Source organism: Nymphaea colorata, chromosome 1, assembly GCF_008831285.2.
Source record: "Nymphaea colorata isolate Beijing-Zhang1983 chromosome 1, ASM883128v2, whole genome shotgun sequence".
Lineage (NCBI taxonomy): Eukaryota > Viridiplantae > Streptophyta > Magnoliopsida > Nymphaeales > Nymphaeaceae > Nymphaea > Nymphaea colorata.
In genome coordinates this window covers 57,640-75,428 of record NC_045138.2, presented here as the reverse complement: position 1 = coordinate 75,428, position 17,789 = coordinate 57,640, and the positions used below count along the sequence as shown (strand labels likewise).

Below are 17,789 nucleotides of genomic sequence, written 5' to 3'. Positions count from 1 at the left end.
TAGAGAATGAGAGACATCCCAATTAACAGATATTTTACATGTTAACCAAAAGGACTACATTCTTATACAGCAACAATGGCCTCCCGCTGTCTGTGCCACACAGCAATGGAAGTGTGCAGCGAAGGATCTTAAACCAGTTGCAAGGATTGCCCATGTTTAAGCTCAAATACCCTGTTAAGAACGTCCTCAACGAACGACCTGCATCATAATAACAGGAGGTTCGGTAAGGGAGAATACAAGTGACAAATGAGCCCATTTAAGGAGAGTTCAAAACTAAAGGATAGTATAAAATGAGAAGGCTTGCAAATTGAAATTTTCATATTCATGCAACTTTCCTAAACAACGTTCAAGTCAAGGGTGCTTGCAGATTGAAGCATTCATATTCTTTAGCCCAATTAATGCATAAACACCTTGCACATACCCTCAAGGCTGCAAAAGCACATTCAAGAAATATACGAAAATCATGACTCCAGAAGCTGATAGTGAACTAGGGCATCTTGACTTGCTAATGCTTGGAAAAAGATTATTAGGGATAGAATGATTAAATGGATAATGCTAGTTTCCTTTCTCAACCGGTTCTTCATACTGCAACATGATGAGGAAAATATTGGCAGATAATGATTAGGGATAAATCAAATAGACAGATGATGCTTGAAGAGAATAATCAGGCATAAAATGAATAGACAAATGATGCAGGTAACTGAGAGTGAGAGAGAGATAGAGGGATTGCATCTTCACCAAATGACATAAAAATACAGAATTTATCAACTTCTACTTCGAAGTCCAACATACACGATTCATTGTATCGTATGTCCATGAAACAAGTCAATTAGTATGTCAAAGTCTTGCAGATTCATAAATTGCAAACATGCACGTTATGGGAAAAGCTTAACAGATAGCAAGCCAACAATTAGAGAGAACAACTCAAAATGAAAAATAAACAGTAACTGAAAATGCAGAAAAGAAAAACCTTCCAAGTGCATGTTATAAAAGATCGTGTAAATGAAGGAAAACAGTACGTGAGTGGCATCACAAACACTAGTGAAATTTACAAATGGTTGTCAATGTTTTCAATTCCATATTTGGCATCATGACCTCTTCAAACAGTTTTCCTGGAAGAAAAATGCAACAAGGTTGACTATTAACAAGTTGGCAAAAGAACATAAACATGTGCCTTTGAGTCTAAGATTGGAAAGAATCAACTGATAAGACCTTAAGCACTATTGAAACTTAACATTTTCTTCAGTTTCTCCTGAAAGCATAGTTGTTTGATTAGCAAGGCCCATTTTGCATAGGTATCTGGATCAAATCCAGCCAACAGTGAATTTCTGGAAGTATATAAAGCACAAAATAGAAGCATACAAGTGAATATGGCAGTTGGTCAACTGAAAGGAATTAACATTAGTTTCATAAATTCTTCTTTTGTTCCACTTGATCCAACAAGTTTTTCATTAAGAACATAATCACCAACATATATTGCCTGGCTTATCACATGCAATTTATCAGATATTGATATTGAGGATGTGAAGAGCTATGACCATATCAAACATCAAAAGTGTTACACACTAAATATGTACCTCTTTCATTTTTTTCACAATGATGTAGGTACCAGCAAATGATGCAGTTGTAAGTGTCTCTTATGAATATATTTACCATGAATCATCGAAGTGTAGCCCCTTTATTTCTCAAATGTGTTCCACACCTGCAGATGAAGATACATCAATATTATTAGAAAGAAAAAGAAACAGGGATCAAAGAAGCATAAAAGTTTTCCGAATCTGTGATAGTGAACTTTGGTAGGTTACCTTTGAAATCCATGGACAAGTTGAAACAACTATTTGAACATTTTTCTCACTTAATGTCAACATCTCTTTGATAGCAGCCCCAAGAGCAGGCAAATTACGCGTCTCACTTCCCAACAACATCAAATTCATTTTCAATAGGAAGATTCTGAACTTCCATCTCTTCTAGCCTCTGCAAAGAAGCTATTATTTGTATTATGTACTGTCTCAATCAAACAAATATATGCACAAACACATGCAAGGCTCATATTTTTCATGGAAACAAAGGACAAAGTAATGTCAAGTTAGAAGCAAGAACATTTTAAGTAACGTCATTAGTTCGCAAACCTGCTTGTGGCTCAAAAAGGTTTGACTCAATTGAAGGTGAACTTTTCCTGTCACTTCAAAGAACACGAAAAACGCATATACCTACATACCACATCCACAGAAATACAACATCTACAACTTAACAACTCCACGTTATCTTGCAAGAACAACTGAACTACCATCTTACTGAATTTAAAAAAATAAATAGAAAACCATTCTTTCTAAACCAGAAGACCAATGCAATCTAAGAAGTGGACGTGCCTATTGATGAGATAATAGCAGTTAGAGAAAATAAAGAGGGGACGAGTAACAAGCCCGGATCACTTGGACAGTCATTCTTATAAAGAACAGTAGTTAGAGAAAATAAAGAGGGGATGTGATACCAGATCATTTGGACAGTCATTCTTATAAATAATAGCAATTAGAGAAAATAAAGAATGGATGCATGATATGCCCGAATGGTTAGGACAATAATTCTTATCAAGAAGCATGACCAGATAATTAAAACATAAGAATGTTTTAGTGATTAAGTGGGGAGGGAAAAAATCATGAAAGTAGGAAACAAAAATAACTGCAAAATATGAAACTTCCGTGGAACAAAAATCTGCAAAAGAAAAGAAGAAAAAATTTCAGGCTGTCAAGAGCAATAATAGATCTTGGGCTTATATTACCTTGCTCACTGTCGAGTGTCGGGTTGTGGATAATCACATAAGTGGTCCACACTCTCTTCACAAGAAACTGCTTCCTTGCTTCGAATGCAATCAAAACTTAACATTGAATATTGAATTGAAGCACATCTTGCAAGCGGGCTGTCTCCAGCTTGTCTGACAAACCTTATTTCAACACCCCAATCTTGATCAAATTTCTACCACATAGTGAGATGATTATGTGAAAATTGCACACATTTCACAACCTCTTTGAAATGGCTTCACTTGAAAGACGGGTCAACATTTCCTTGCAGTTTCTCTTTCTAATCTTTTCATGCTGTAATCAACAGGTCAGAAAAGATTCAAGTAACTTGACAGACATTGGGGTGTATTTTTCTCTCAGAACCATGCCATAAACCACACCCTGTGCAAACATGCGTTAGACCGTAAGCCAAAGTGGATCTTTCACGGCTTTGCTCTGATGTGACCTTCAGAAGCTTCAGCAATTTGAACTTGCGAGTGCTTTCTGAAATACCACCTATAGATTGGTTACCAAGTGTCAGCATACAGCTTCCAGAATAGTTTGACATATAGGCATCTTTGCTTCCATACTGTCAGTCAGACAATTTTGTTTATCATCACGTACACCCGACAGAAGACCTCTCTTGTGTATATCACCATAGAGATTTGAGATCTGATCAACATTCCCACTTCGGATACAACCATGAAATAGTGTCCTTAAAGTCACATAGTGTGGGTTTACACCCCTCTGAATCATTTCATCCAACAGATTCCTACAAGTCTCCATATCCCCTATCTTAGAGAAGCCATTGATCAGCACAGAGTAGGTCACAACTGTTGGACGAATGCCTTTCTCAATCATTTCATTTTTCAACTTAATGGCCTCACTAAGTTGACCGCTTTTGCAATATCCATCAATCAAGGTATTGAAACTAATTACATCAGGAGACAAAGATTTTTGGCGCAGCTTAGTGAAAAGCCTAACTGCCCTGTCAATGTTCCCTGATTTACACAATCCACCAATAAGGGTGTTATATGTAACAATATTTGGGGTAATGCCCCTATTTAGCATCTCATCTCGTAACTTAAAAGCTTCATTCACATCGCCAGTTGTTGCACAACCATGGATGAGAGTGCAGTATGTGAAATTATCAGGAATAAAGCCTCTTCTCAATAACTCCACAAACAAATTTCTTGCATCCCCTGACCTTCCGGACTTACAAAGCCCACAAAGTACTATGTTGTATAAAATGACTTTTGGTAGCATACATGTTCCAGCGGTTTCATTAAGAAATGCATTGATTTTCTCTATGACATGTTCGCTGCCACCATGATCGATAAGCTTGCTGCAATTTGTACTGCCAACTGAAAGATCAACGCCCACCATTTTCTGTAAAAACATGTTCGCTTCATTTATCCTACCAAACCTATAAAGAGTACTGAGAAGTGAACATAAGATGATGAGGTTTGGAGTTAAGCCTTTCTTAGTCATTTCCAAGTAGATGCTAAATGCTTTCTCCAGTTTTCCTTCTCTACACCAGCCATGAACGAGGGCACCATATGTCACAATATTTGGAGATAATCCCTTTTTTTCCATCTCAACCAAAATATCCTGTACTTCATTGCTTTTATCAGACTTAAATAAACCAGAAATAAGAGAATTATACATCTCAATACTAGGTGAAATCCCATTGTTTTCCATCTTCTTCTTAACCAAAAAAGCCTGAACAATGTTTCCGGCTTTTGAATATCCATCTATCAGTATCCTGTAGGTAATGCTATCAGCGAAGCATCCCAGGTTTTCCATTCTACCATAGAGCTCATTTGCTTCTACAACTTTCCCCATACTGAATAAACCATTGATCATCGTATTGAAGGTGATTTCATTTGCAAGCCCCATATTTAAGATCCTATTCCATAAAGTTAATGCCCGTTCATGGTTTCCTACCTTGAAAAAGGCATCAAGAAGCGTGCTACATGTAACTTCATTTGGTTTGATGCCTCTATTCTTCATCACATACCAAAGGTTGACAGCATCATCAATTCTGTTATTGCGACAAAAACCCTTTATAAGTGTGTTATAAGTCAAAACCGTTGGCTTAATCCCCTTCTGTTGCATTTCATTACAAAGCTCGAAGGCCACATCCATCAATCCTTTTCTACAGTACCCATCTAGAAGTGCATTATAGCTGTAAGAATCTGGCTGTAAACCCCAGGACAACACCATATCAGTTATCACTTGGTTTGCTTCCCTAAGCTTTCCGAGCTTGCAGAATCCATTTATCAAAAGATTACAGGTGAAGACGTTTGTCTTCAATCCTTCATGTACCATCATCTCTTGGACTCTGATGGCATCTTCCATCTTACCATTCCTGCAGTAACCACTTATTACCGTTCCAAATGCAACCTCATCACGAACCATATCATACTTCTCTTTAATTTCACAAAGCAAGTTCTCCGCCTCTTCAAGTTTCCCTTCCTTGCAGTATCCCTTGATAAGCAAACTGTAAGTCACAGCATCAGGCAAAATGCCCTTATCATCCATCAATCTCAAAACTCGAAACCCCGAATTTGTTTCTCCTAAATTACAATAACCATTAATCAACGCATGATAAGTAACTTTGTTCAATTCAAATCCTTTCCTCTCCATTTGCATCATGAACTCTAGGCCCCTTTCCACCATCCCTTCCTTGCAATACGCATCCACGATCATGGTAACCGTAAACACATCTGGGACAATGCCAATCCGGACCATTTGCTCATAAAATTGAAAAGCTACATAATTTTCCGATTTCTGAACCAAGGAACCAATAACACTATTACACGACCTCAAGCTCGGGCAAAAACCAAACCTTCCCATATTGTCAAACACGTAGAGTGCCTTCTTTGTCAAGCCCCTCTGAGCATACACTTTCAATAGCATATCAAACACGATCGAGGAAAAGGAGAACTCCCTGTATACATCCAACAACTCATTGAAGATGAAAGCATCAGAGACTTCAGATCTGAACATTCCCACCAACTCATGCAAGAAAGCCCTTGCATCGTCGAACATCCTTCCCCTAGACAAAATGTGGATTATCTTACAGTATGATCTCGGTGGTGGTCTAAACTTGGAATCTTTCTTCGCCAATCGAAAGAACTCAAGACTCAATTCCGGCTTAAATTTGAGTTTCTCAACAACCCCATCAAGGATTTTCACAGAAAACTCGAAAGAAAGGCCAGAGATTGCCCCCGCACGATTATGGATGATGATTCTAACGATCCTCTCGATCACCTGAGACTCCCCGAGTTTGGTTTCGTCCTTGAGCCTCCACAAAAGAATTGGGGTGCCATGAATTGATCTAGCAGTAGCATGAAACCGAAGGGAAGGTATCGAGAGCAAGGAGTACCTGAGCATTGCAGGAGACGCCTACTCATAGCAGGCAGTCTTCCCACTCTCGACTCACTTCCCCAAACGTCGTGCTCCAGGACAACGGCTGTCATCCACTACTGATTATCCCTGCAGAAGAATGCGTCTGACCCTGCTACCAGAGGGTGACGCTGCTGATCAGCTTGTCTGGTTCAGCTTACATGCCTAGTTCAACATCTGTTCGGGTCCATCATTGAAACTTCTTCCTCCTTTCCCTCCAACAGCATCAAGTTCCTCTCTTCGTCCCAGTCTGCGAGAAAGCTCGCACTCTGACAGAGAACAAACACTTGACAGAAGCTTTGTGCCAACTTACTCGTTGGTGTCCTGAAAAGAAGATTGTATCTTGGACAGTATGCGGCGATGAACAACAAGGCAATCGGCGGTTGAAGAGCAGGAGGGACAGAGAACAACAGAGTAAATAAAAGAAAAAGCTAGCAATAGATATGAACACAGCAATCTGGGAAGCATAGAGAGATGCGGCAACAGGGATTGAGAAAGAGTGCAGCAAACGGAATAGAGGTTCTACGTATTCCTCGCATTTTCCAAGAAGAAGAAGAAGAAGAAGAAGTAGGGAGAACCCCTTTCAAGGGGAAACCAGATTGTTGAGAGGACCGTCCCTCTGCGCCAGCCATGCCGACGCAGCCCCTAATGCATCGGCTATGGAGAGAACAGACGGAAGAACGAGAACAGGGGACGCCACATAAGGATCGGAGGTGGTCGTCGGTGGAGTTCCCCAATCGTCGGGCGGGTTTAAGGCTCGTCGGTCGCGGGAGAGGGAGGGCAAACGTGAAGCCCTTCGCCGCAAAACTAATTAAAGTGATCATGCGCTACCATTTGATATGCCATTATTTTCAAATAAAAGATACTTTTTCAAGCTTTATTTTACTCGTACCGCACCGAACGTTTTTCAAGCATTGGTTAGCCTTAACTCATTTTTAAAATAGCTAAAGCTTTTGTCAATTTGAGACAGTGGGCTAGACGAGACCATCACCTAAGATTATCTTATACTAGATTGAAGGTTTCCAACCAAAACCAGTTGGTACTAGATGTTATTAAGTAAGGCGTCGACCATCGTCTTACTCAACGATGAGCTTTCACTTACCCGTCCCGCGTGACTCTATACGGTTGTTAACGCAGTATAGAAAATTACTCCTAACTCACACGCACTTTGTGCGCATCCAAACGCTACACATAGAAAACCTACTGATTTCCCAACGACGAACTTGCACGTTTCAAAGGGATTGATGACCATGATACACTTACTTTGTCTTTGCATCACTACGCTGTACATCCCAAGTGCATTGGTTTCTACTTGACTCAGCGTCCGATTAGATCTCATATATTTCTCAAATAATGTCTAAATTAGCCAACCATCATCTCATACTGCTGCCTTGGTCAGGACAAACATAGTCGGTCTACAACATTCTCCTACTATCAATGTTTTGGCTCAAAAGAAAGAAAACTCTGCAGTCATCCTCTTTATTCCTTTCGTTGACGCACCATCACATCTCGGTTACTGCCTTATTGAGTGTTTTGCCTCTAGTCCATTTCTGGTTTTTCCCACTTTTCTGTTATATTTTACGTTTTTTCTTAATAAAGTTCTAAACATATCCGACAACCACTAAATATCAAATTTACAAAATGTTTTGCCAACCCGTACTCACCTTTCAGTACCCTGACATGCTCGCTTCTTCGACCCATGCCAACACTAAGGGCCCATGCCCTCTTGGACAATCCTTTCTTCACATTGGACCTCTTACCATATTTTGCTTAGCTAGCGGCTCATCGTGGCCTTTTTGCTCACGACACCCAAATACCATCTTTGAAAAGTGTGATTTTCATCAAGCCAACATCAATAAGGTCACTTGAACCAGTATCCAATGAACAATAAGGTCACTTGAACCAGTATCCAATGAACTTGACCAAATTATGAGACACAAACAACAAGCCACCATTATTGAGAACAAGTTGTTGATTATATTTTTTGCATTATTGTCATTTTTTAATTTCTTTTCGAGAAATCATTTTGCTCTGATACCACTTTGTCACAGGCTGACTTTGTCAACCCTATTTGGCCCGAGGGGCGTCGAAGATTTCTCAAGCCTTCGACCAGCCACAACTCATTTTTAAGGCAGTGGAAACTTTCATCAATCTTTTGGGACCATGAAATAAATGAGGAGTGCTAGGCACTCGGCACACCATCACCCAGGATTATCCCACAGTAGACCATTGGTAAGCCGTGGCCATGAGGCCCTACCATAACACCGCCATTCCTCCAAGCACTTATCCACTTCTATAAGAAATCTAGGGACGGGTAGACTTTCTTTGGGAGGAAATCCCCAACAGAAGCCAGTTGCCGATTAGATGTCATTAAGTAGGGGTGGGCATCGGGTCGGGCCGGGCAGGCTCAATAAGACCCGGCCTGTCGGGCCCGAAGCCCGGCCCAATATCTCAGGTACCGGCCCGGGCCCGACCGGATATCCCCCTCGTTTGACAATAAAAAAATAATTTTAAATTATAAAATAAATTTTTATAATATAAAATTTATTTTTCAATAATAAAATACATATTATTCAATAAAAAATAATATATATATATATATATATTTTAAATGACTAATGGGCCGGGCTGGCCCGGGCCGCACCATCGGGCCTGGTACCCGATTTTCTCGGCCCGAACCTAGGCCCGGGCTTGGCTGAGGACCCAGTTTTCCCTGCTCGAACCTGGGCCCGACTGGGCCGGGTAGGTACCCGGCCCGTTACCCACCCCTATCATTAAGTAAGGTGACAGACCATTGCCCTACTTGACGGCGAGCCAGAGATGGACAAGTGGCGAAACACTCGATAAATCAGATAGTCGATACGTGATGGGTGTGTCAAGCAGAAGAATGTTAGCTCAATTGAAACAAATAAAGGGAATGACTGCAAAGTTTTCTTTTGCTCAGGGCAGGACGTTGAGGATATCAAAGATTTTGGTGGTAGGAAAATGTTGCGGATCGACTATGTTTGGCCCGATCAAGCCAACAGTATGGGATGATGCTTGGCCAGCTTGAGGATTGTTTGAGAAGTAAGTGAGATCCAATCGAATGCTGAGTCAAGTAGAAATCAATGCACTTGGAATGTGCAGTATGATGGTGCAAAGACAAAAGCATATAAGTGCATCATGATCATCAGTAGTCTCTTGTCGGAGAATCGGTGGGTTCCCCATGCGTCATATTTGAATGCTCATAGGGGTGCACACGGGTTAGGACAATTCTCCCGGTAGATGGTCGACCACCTTACTTAACGACATCTAGTCGGGAACTGGGAACTTCCTTCCAATAAAAGTCTATCTCTACCCAGATTTTATATGGAAGTAGATAGACACTCAGAGAAATGGTGGTGTTCTGACAAAACCTTATATGGTCATGGCTTGCCAATGGTTTACTGTGGGATAATCTTAGGTGATGATGTGCCAAGTGCCTAGCACTCATCGTCTAGTGCATGGTCTCAAAAGATTGATGAAAGCTTCCGCTACCTTAAGAATGAGTAAAGGCTAGACAAAGGCTTCAGAAACCTTCTGCGCTGCGCGGGCCAAATAAAGCTTGAAAAAGTTACATGCCAAGATCTAACTCCACATTATTTTCAAATAAAAGAAAAGAAGAGAAGAATGTATGTAATTTCTTACTGTTTATTATTTCTATGGGCTAATTCTTCACTTTATTCCTTCATTTAGATTAACGACCAAGAACATGGTTCCAACTTAAGTTTCAACATTCCCTGCTTCCTATTAAACAACTTCCTCTCTTGGACAGTTTTTTAACTTGAGAAGAGGTAACAGGCGAGAGTAGAAGTTATTCTCTTCCACCAGCTCCAGCGTTTAGGTTACTTGGGATTTGGGTGATCATGTGATGCATCTTTTAACACAAATCTCATGCATGCAAGAAGTATCATTCATTAAAATAGATATTCAGAATCATCTGCATCATCAATTTTAAGGTGACCCAATGATGGAAATTAAATTAAAAAAAGATAGAAATCAAGCTCTATTTTAATAAGATTGAAACACCCCTCAGAAAAGGCAAGGAGTTGAAACTTACTTGTTTCCTCCTTTTAAGGGGTATTCTGATATCATCAAAATACAACATGAGTTCAATTTGTTTCAACTTAAATTTTTGCCGTTGGATCTTCTTAATATAATGATGCAAGACCGATTTCCATTGAGTCTGGTATATAAGGGTTTGGTAGCGACCAAATTTTTTTCTTTCTCTCTCGCAATCTATCATACTAGATAGATATTATATTCATGGAATGCAATTGACTTTGAAAATGCCTTCACGGTGAAATGGTAGACACACGATACTCAAAATCCCGTGTTAAACAGCACAGAGGTTGGAGTCTTCTTCAAGGCATGATGTTGAGAATGCTCATTGAATGATCAATTCTATAACAGATCTTGGATCTAATTAATACCGACATACCAAATATCAATTGATAGGACGTATTATAGTGATCCCCATTATCTGAGTCCTAGTATTTGGAATAGGTTTGGCATTCGGCAATAGATCACAAAATCTTGGCAATGTTCTCTACCTATTGAATGGAAGAGTTCATTTTGCAATCGTCAACCCTCCACCCAACACCTAGGGTCTTGTTTCAATAGGAAATACACAAGGTTGATACCATAGAAACTTTTGGTAAAATGCTTGCATGTAATCTACCAGATAAAATACATTACATAGCCAATTTTAGGTTAGGGATTTATGACTCACCCATTCATTGACTTTGGCACTGGACATTCTCATAATGGATACTACACATATGAGAAAGAGGCAGCTATCAGACCCCCATATATCAAATTTGATGTAATCATCTAGGTCATCAATTAAAAAAAAACGAGAAATTCAATGGCAAATACAGAATGTAAATTGATCTTTTCAAGAATCAGGAATACTTTACAAAGAAGAAAACAGATGAGTTTCCCTAAGATTGCATTTGATTCCCTACAAATCTCATATCCGAAAGAATATCAAAACCATGATAGCTGAAATCCATAGTTATATCAAACTGTAGATTTCAGGATTTCAAATCTATCCTTTAATGTAAAAATTGTCGATTTGAAATCCCATTAGAGGGTAAGGGAGGGGTAGGAGATCCACAGTAATCAAATGCAACCTGCACCAGATTCCTTTTTTTTTTTTAAGAATAGCTTGCCTTTTATTTGTATAAGCTATTTTTTACCATCTGATTTCCTTGAAATTGAGGGCTTACATTGATTCTCATCAAAGCTTGGTATGTTGGGTTACATTATATATATATATATATATATATATATATATATATATATATATATATAAGAAGATTGTGCACTATCTCATGATTCTTCGGACTTGATATGTAGATTTACATATTAGAAGTGTGAAAATGCACATAGGTGAAGGTGCAGAAAAATCATGTCGTACGTTCAAAAGAAATAATTCCATCATGCTAGTCCACTGTTAGCCACAAACATGTGCGCCACACAGACACACAATGCTCGCAGCGCAACCTGTGCATAAACAAGACCCTAGGTGCAAGCATGAAACAATTAGTTTTGCAAATGTTCACTTCATCAGTTGAAGCAAACAACTTTAGCAGCTCACACTCGTCGTCTGTGAATTTTCCTGCGGTCCTCATATTCTTGTTGCAGGAGAGCCGCATAAGGTGAACCGAAACTTCACACAGTAAGAAAGCGAGTCGAAATTCAACGGCACAAATAATTTTACAGAGAAACAAAAAAGGAAAGGGAATATAGGAGAAAGAGAGGCATTTATGACCTACGATCTTAAAAACCAATGCAACTGCATCTCCTGTTAGAGGGTTCGCCATACCAACATTGTAGATATTTAGAAAGGTTATACAAGAAAAAAGATTAAACTAAATTCCTCATCAAATTGATCACGTAAAGAAATAAAATATTTGTTCGAATTTATTAGAATAGGATAGGATATTTTATCGATCGAGTACTTGAATGAAGAATGGATGTACAAAGGCATGTTAAAGATTGTCATTTCTACCTAGACAGGCACATCAGGTGGGTAATCTTGTGGGTGTTTACTAATTGTCTCTCTTAGTAGTTTTTCCTGCTCGAGAAGGTTAGATGGCAGAACATCATAAACATCTGTAAACATCTCACTGATGGGTGGTTTCTCCATCTTCTCTGCAACCTGAATTGCGTTCAACATCTGCATGAATCATCACCAGTCAGAGAGAAGTGGAAGCCAATGCCAGTAAGATAAATTGACCAAATGGAGTAAAGCAACATATAGTTTCACCTTCTTTCTGATTTCACTCCGAAGCTCTGATTCTGCTGCATTGGTCCACCATCCCTTACCATCAATCCATTTTCTAAATCTGGAGACAGGATCACGCTCTTTTCTCCAGTGTTCAATTTCATCTACTGGACGATACTTGGTTGAGTCATCAGAAGTAGAGTGATGGCCAGCTCGGTAGGTGAGGGCCTGGTGTCTCAATAAATTTGGGAAGCCAAAGAAATAGAGTTAGTAGGAAGGCAACAGAGGTACTCAGATTCTAGGAACTTGGATTTGCCATAAAATTTGATTTTGACCTCAATTAGCACAGGTTTGGATTCACTGATTGCCATTTGTCGAGCAGCACAAACTGCATGGTAAACAGCTAGAGTATCATTTCCATCAACTCGAAGACTACAGATTCCATAAGCCTGCCCACGGCTAACCACACCATCACCTGCAGCTCCAGCAACATGATAGGAGTAAGATATATGCAGTCATTACAGTTACAAGTGCTTTTGAGACAGAAAGGATAGGGAGAGTACTTCGAAATTGTTCACATGTAGGTGTACTGATTGCCCATCCATTGTTACGACAAATAAACAGGACGGGAACTTCCCTAACAGCAGCAAAGTTTAATGCAGCATGAAAATCTCCCTGTTCCATTACAAAAAGTGCCAGCTTTAAGAAAGACACAGCGCTTCTCAGTACATAAAGTTTGATCTATGGTAAAGTACCTCGCTCGTGCCACCATCTCCAAAATAAGTCACTGCACAAGCTTGTTCCTTATCCATTTTTAAGGAATATGCAGCCCCAACAGCATGAGGAATCTGTGTCCTGACAATCTCAACCATAAATAATTTTCTAAAGTTTAATTAAGTATTACATAATTTTCTAACCCATAAAACTTACGCAATTGGAGATGATATAGTAAAGAAGTTGAGCTTGTTTTTTCCATAATGAATTGGCATTTGGCGACCTTTTCCATAGTCAGCCTTGTTTCCAAAGCACTGGTTTGCAAATTCTTGCAAAGTGAAACCTCGCCAAAGAAGAACGCCAGGCTCTCTGTACTATATTCTCATGGAACAAAAAGATTGAAGGCGCATTAAAAGTGGGAAGAAAAAAATGCAGTTGCTAATGTGAATACAGAGAAAAAATCTGACAGTCACCATCCTAAGCACCATGATATGATGATATCAACCTGAGCAAAGACTATGTCATCAAAACTGAGAGCTGCAGCTGATGCTACGTTGATGGCCTCTTCACCAATCGTTGTAAGGTAAAAAGAAATTCTTCCTTGCCTTTGCGCTTCATAAAATATGGTATCCATTATTTGAAGTCTGACCATGTCAGTGTACATTTTTACAGCAACTTCTTTTTCTATCTGTGGAAAGAAAAGTAAATAAGATTAATATGAAGTTGGCCTTGACATCTAGGCGTTCAATACAGTATTTGAAATCTTGAACACTGTCAGGAAAGGCATCACAAAGTGGTATAATAAAAGGCAAGTATGGAGATGGGACACTACATTGCAGAATAAAAATTGCCATGTCAGACAATTAGTTTAATACATGTTCATACTGCCATTTACAATGCAACGCTGGATGGTAATTAGAGGAGGAAATGCTCATGTGACGCTCTGTGGAACACATAACATCTACTACCTTGTCTTTCGTATCATCATATGCAAACAAGGATATGTGGATTTGTTTGAGTGTGCACATGTGGGTGTGTGTGTTGCGGGGGGGGGGGGGGGAGAGAGAGAGAGAGAAAGAGAGAGAGAGAGAGAGAGAGAGAGAGAGAGAGAGAGAGAGACCTCTTGGAAGCTACTTTCAGAGATGGGCTGCCCCTCATCATTGAGAATCCTGTAGCAATGAACACGGTGCTGAGGATACTCTGGTATAAAGCTAAGGTCAGCAGTGAACATGACCTTTCCTCCTGGAAAATCTAAAACCTGTTTGACAGAGAGATACAATTCAGTTTTTGGAGAATGCATAGTCTACATGAAATTCTTTCATTTGGTGCCATATTAATGGAGCATCCAAATCAAAATAATAATTCACAAGTACGTATTTCGATATAGGATCAGAAAGCATGTAAGCAGAATCACATATGCTGTAGAAGAAGAAATAGTTTTATGTGAGCGCCAAAGAAAATTCTTGCTGCAAGTTGGAAATCCCAGATACATAATGCAGCAGCAATTGTACTAAATCATGAACCAAAGTAACGTTTGAACTCATTCTGAAAACCACAATGAAAGAAACTTATAAAATTCAGCTTGTCACTCCTTGTTCTGAACACTGAAATTCCCTGTTTGACTTTAATCTTGACTCCAAAAATTAGCAGGTCACTGTGCTCCGCCAGATTTTGGTGAAAACTCCAGCTAAAGAATACCTCCAATGTGGTAAGCTAACATTATTGGAAGTGAAATATAAAGCAACCTAGAAGGTGCTACTCAAAACAAACTGTTAAAAGTTGATGCATAAAAGACGAGTGATAGCTGAACAATAGCCAACTCACAGAAAGGCAAGTATGAAGGTCACAGGTTACAACTACTACATGAAAATAAGCACCTTCTGGGATGGTCTACAAACATCATGCACAAAAGAAGAAATTGCAAGAATGATCAAGCATTGCCCCTTTTTTCACCTAAGCAGAAGTTTTTAGTAAAGCTGATATGAGATAAAAGTTAGAACAGAAAAGCTGAGAGACCTAGATTTAAAAAAAAAAAAAAAAAATTGGATGTGGCTTTGTCCGCTAGACTTCAAACTGGGAAGCATGTTGGAGAATGATACATGCAGATCATACATTTTACATGATGCTATGGGACTTGCATGGTTACTGAAGTTTGGCAGAGAGTGGAACTTGGTTTTCCCCGAGAAAAGAATTTTTAACAGTAACTTGGGGATGATCCCCAGGCAGACCCTTCACTGTTCATCTGATGCACTATATGCAGTTGCGCACAATGTGTATTTCGGACCCTGAGGCATGTTTGGCTGCATTATCCGTTTGAGATACGTGCAATGTTATAGCACAAAGTTCCATTGCGTGTGCCATAATGGAGTCACCTAGTCAACTCTACTTGCTACCGTGTCGTGGTTGAATCATTGTGGAAAGGATAGAACAGGAAAAGGCACCTTGATGCAGCCTAATGGAAGAATTTGTTTAATCTTGTGAATGCTGTGTACTTGTTTTGATTCTGTATGAATGGACTCCAGTTCCCTGCTTCTAAATAGAACAGGAAAAGGCACCAGGTTTTTCATTAGCCATTCATTGTGAAAAACAAATGATGCTAAGTCACAACGTAACGAAGATATGGACACGAAGAAGAAGTGGAGAAAGATAAGCTATGACCCTCATGGGAGAGGCTTTCAGCCTTCTCTGGGATTAAAGCCACTGATTAAGTCATACTGCAGAATTATAGGGTTTAAGTCTCAAACGCTACCTCCAATTCTCTGAAAAGAGAAAAGGAAGACGAATTACAGTTACAACTCAATATAGTTCAGAGCCCATCGACATATTGGAGATCAACAAAAATATATATTTAATGAAGACTTGGATTCTGATAGAACTGCGACCCATTACCACTGAACTCACAAATGAGTTTAAAACGTAACAAAGACGCGGAACTCATTGATTCAAACCCAACATTAACATATACGAGAGGGAAAAGGGACAAAAGACCATCTATAAGTAAGGCAGCACACGATCTTATCTTTCTGCTACATACCAAACAGTGAATTCATTCTGCATCATGGCGATTAAACTTTCCAACACACAACAATTCTATTCACCTATAACGAGCAATCAGTACATCGGAGAGAAAGTATCCCTTTATACCGCACAAATCACCAATAAAGTTTCGGAAGAAAAAACAAACTCATCACCTAAAAAAATGAAAATTTCTCCAAATTCCACGTACCCTTTCTCAGAAATCATTCAGAAACTAACAAAAACAAACAGCAAGCCACCAAAAAACTACTTGTCAGTTGTCACAGACCTCCTGAGCAGCATTGCCTTCTGCCTCAGTCGACAACGAACGCCAATTCGCAATCACCATCTTCCCGAATTGAGACATGAAAGATTGTCCTCTCCCACTAATCTGAGACACACAGGCACTGCGCGAAACACCTACGGACGCTCCCCATGAAGATTGTCTGAGAGATTTGGCGACACCCATATTACTCAGAACGCCATAAACTCTTGACCGAATCAAACGAGTGGCCATTCCTCAGAATCAGGAACAATGCGCTTCGAACTGCGATTTCCTTTCTTCCGCTTTGTGGGGAGGGCAGGAAGAGGATAAGGACCACGGTAGGTGTAAGAGGAGAAAACGGACGGGACACGTCCTCCTCGCCCTTCTCATTTTGGCCTGGAAGTGACCGCAAGAAATGAAAGGTAGTAGAGCCAGAGATTGGCATCATTAAGATGGTGGGCTGGGTGGGGTAATGAGGGTGATTGTTTGAGCAAAGGGTCAGCTTTTTTGGTTGTCATTTCAAAGAAGACTCATTTTCTGATTTTTTAATGTGCACCCCACTTTTTAACAACGGCCGAAAACGACAGCGCCATAGCAAAATCATTAATCAAGATGTGTTCGGAGATATAAAAACGTGAAAATTCATATTCTATATCATTGTCCTCACAATAGCTTACGTTCTACCTCATTTTATATTTTATATAAAATAATGTAATCTATCATTTAAAAAAATTGAGAAGATTATGTTTTTTCCTTCCTTATACTTAGGCTGGAATTAAAAAGAATAATGGTAAATGTAAATTTGTGTTTGATGGAGCAGAGTATATATTAAAGACAAGATGTGCAGCAAGTTAGTTTTGGTTATTTAAAGGCCATTTGAAACAAACAAACAAATTGTCGGTACATTTATGGAACATTGGAACTCTATAACATAATGCTTTAATCTACCTCAAATTGTTGGACAACATAATAAAATTTTAGGACAAATTAATAATTTCTCTCTGATGATAGATGGGTGTCAATAGTAAAGTGGTCTCAAGAAATGAAGACCATTTTCTTAAAAGCTGGTTACTAATAGAAACAGTTTTTTATTGTTCTACGAATCTATCAAAAAAATTGGGGCCCTAGAATACTGTAACAACATATTCCATGAACATATCATAATCTATAATCTGTAAGGTATTTTTGTGTAATAGTAAAAAACTGTTATTGCTGTGAAACAACTCCTTATAGAATATGCTTCAATCTTTGAGATGGATTTGATAGCAAACTATTAGTGTTCCCATTGTAAGATGTCCCGAAGTAAGTGACACAAGTGAGATGGGGTACTTAGTAAGGTGCACATGTTCATTTAGCT

The 17,789-nt window shown here is 39.3% G+C and overlaps 2 protein-coding genes across 4 annotated transcripts; both read right to left on the bottom strand.

Annotated features, from left to right (window-relative positions):
- LOC116260120 (putative pentatricopeptide repeat-containing protein At1g19290) lies at window positions 1-6,981 on the bottom strand. Of its 3 annotated transcripts, none has more exons than XM_031638223.2 (4): window positions 2,780-6,981; window positions 1,806-1,985; window positions 1,578-1,702; window positions 1-198 (listed from the first exon to the last, which is right to left on the bottom strand). In XM_031638223.2, the coding sequence occupies exon 1, from the start codon at window positions 6,174-6,176 to the stop codon at window positions 3,315-3,317; it is 2,862 nt and encodes a 953-aa protein (XP_031494083.1). In that variant the 5' UTR covers window positions 6,177-6,981; the 3' UTR covers window positions 1-198; window positions 1,578-1,702; window positions 1,806-1,985; window positions 2,780-3,314. The 3 variants fall into 3 exon arrangements, with proteins under 3 accessions (XP_031494083.1, XP_031494075.1, XP_031494093.1); XM_031638215.2 differs by having other exon boundaries at window positions 1,806-1,974; XM_031638233.2 differs by having other exon boundaries at window positions 1,654-1,702; window positions 1,806-1,974.
- A 5,127-nt stretch (window positions 6,982-12,108) lies between these two features.
- On the bottom strand, window positions 12,109-16,859 carry LOC116245919 (2-oxoisovalerate dehydrogenase subunit alpha 2, mitochondrial). The gene is made up of 9 exons (XM_031617574.2): window positions 16,457-16,859; window positions 14,273-14,410; window positions 13,658-13,840; window positions 13,369-13,526; window positions 13,194-13,293; window positions 13,002-13,113; window positions 12,774-12,913; window positions 12,481-12,666; window positions 12,109-12,390 (listed from the first exon to the last, which is right to left on the bottom strand). The coding sequence occupies exons 1-9, from the start codon at window positions 16,682-16,684 to the stop codon at window positions 12,223-12,225; spliced, it is 1,413 nt and encodes a 470-aa protein (XP_031473434.1). The 5' UTR covers window positions 16,685-16,859; the 3' UTR covers window positions 12,109-12,222.
- Between the last annotated feature and the right edge of the window lie 930 nt (window positions 16,860-17,789).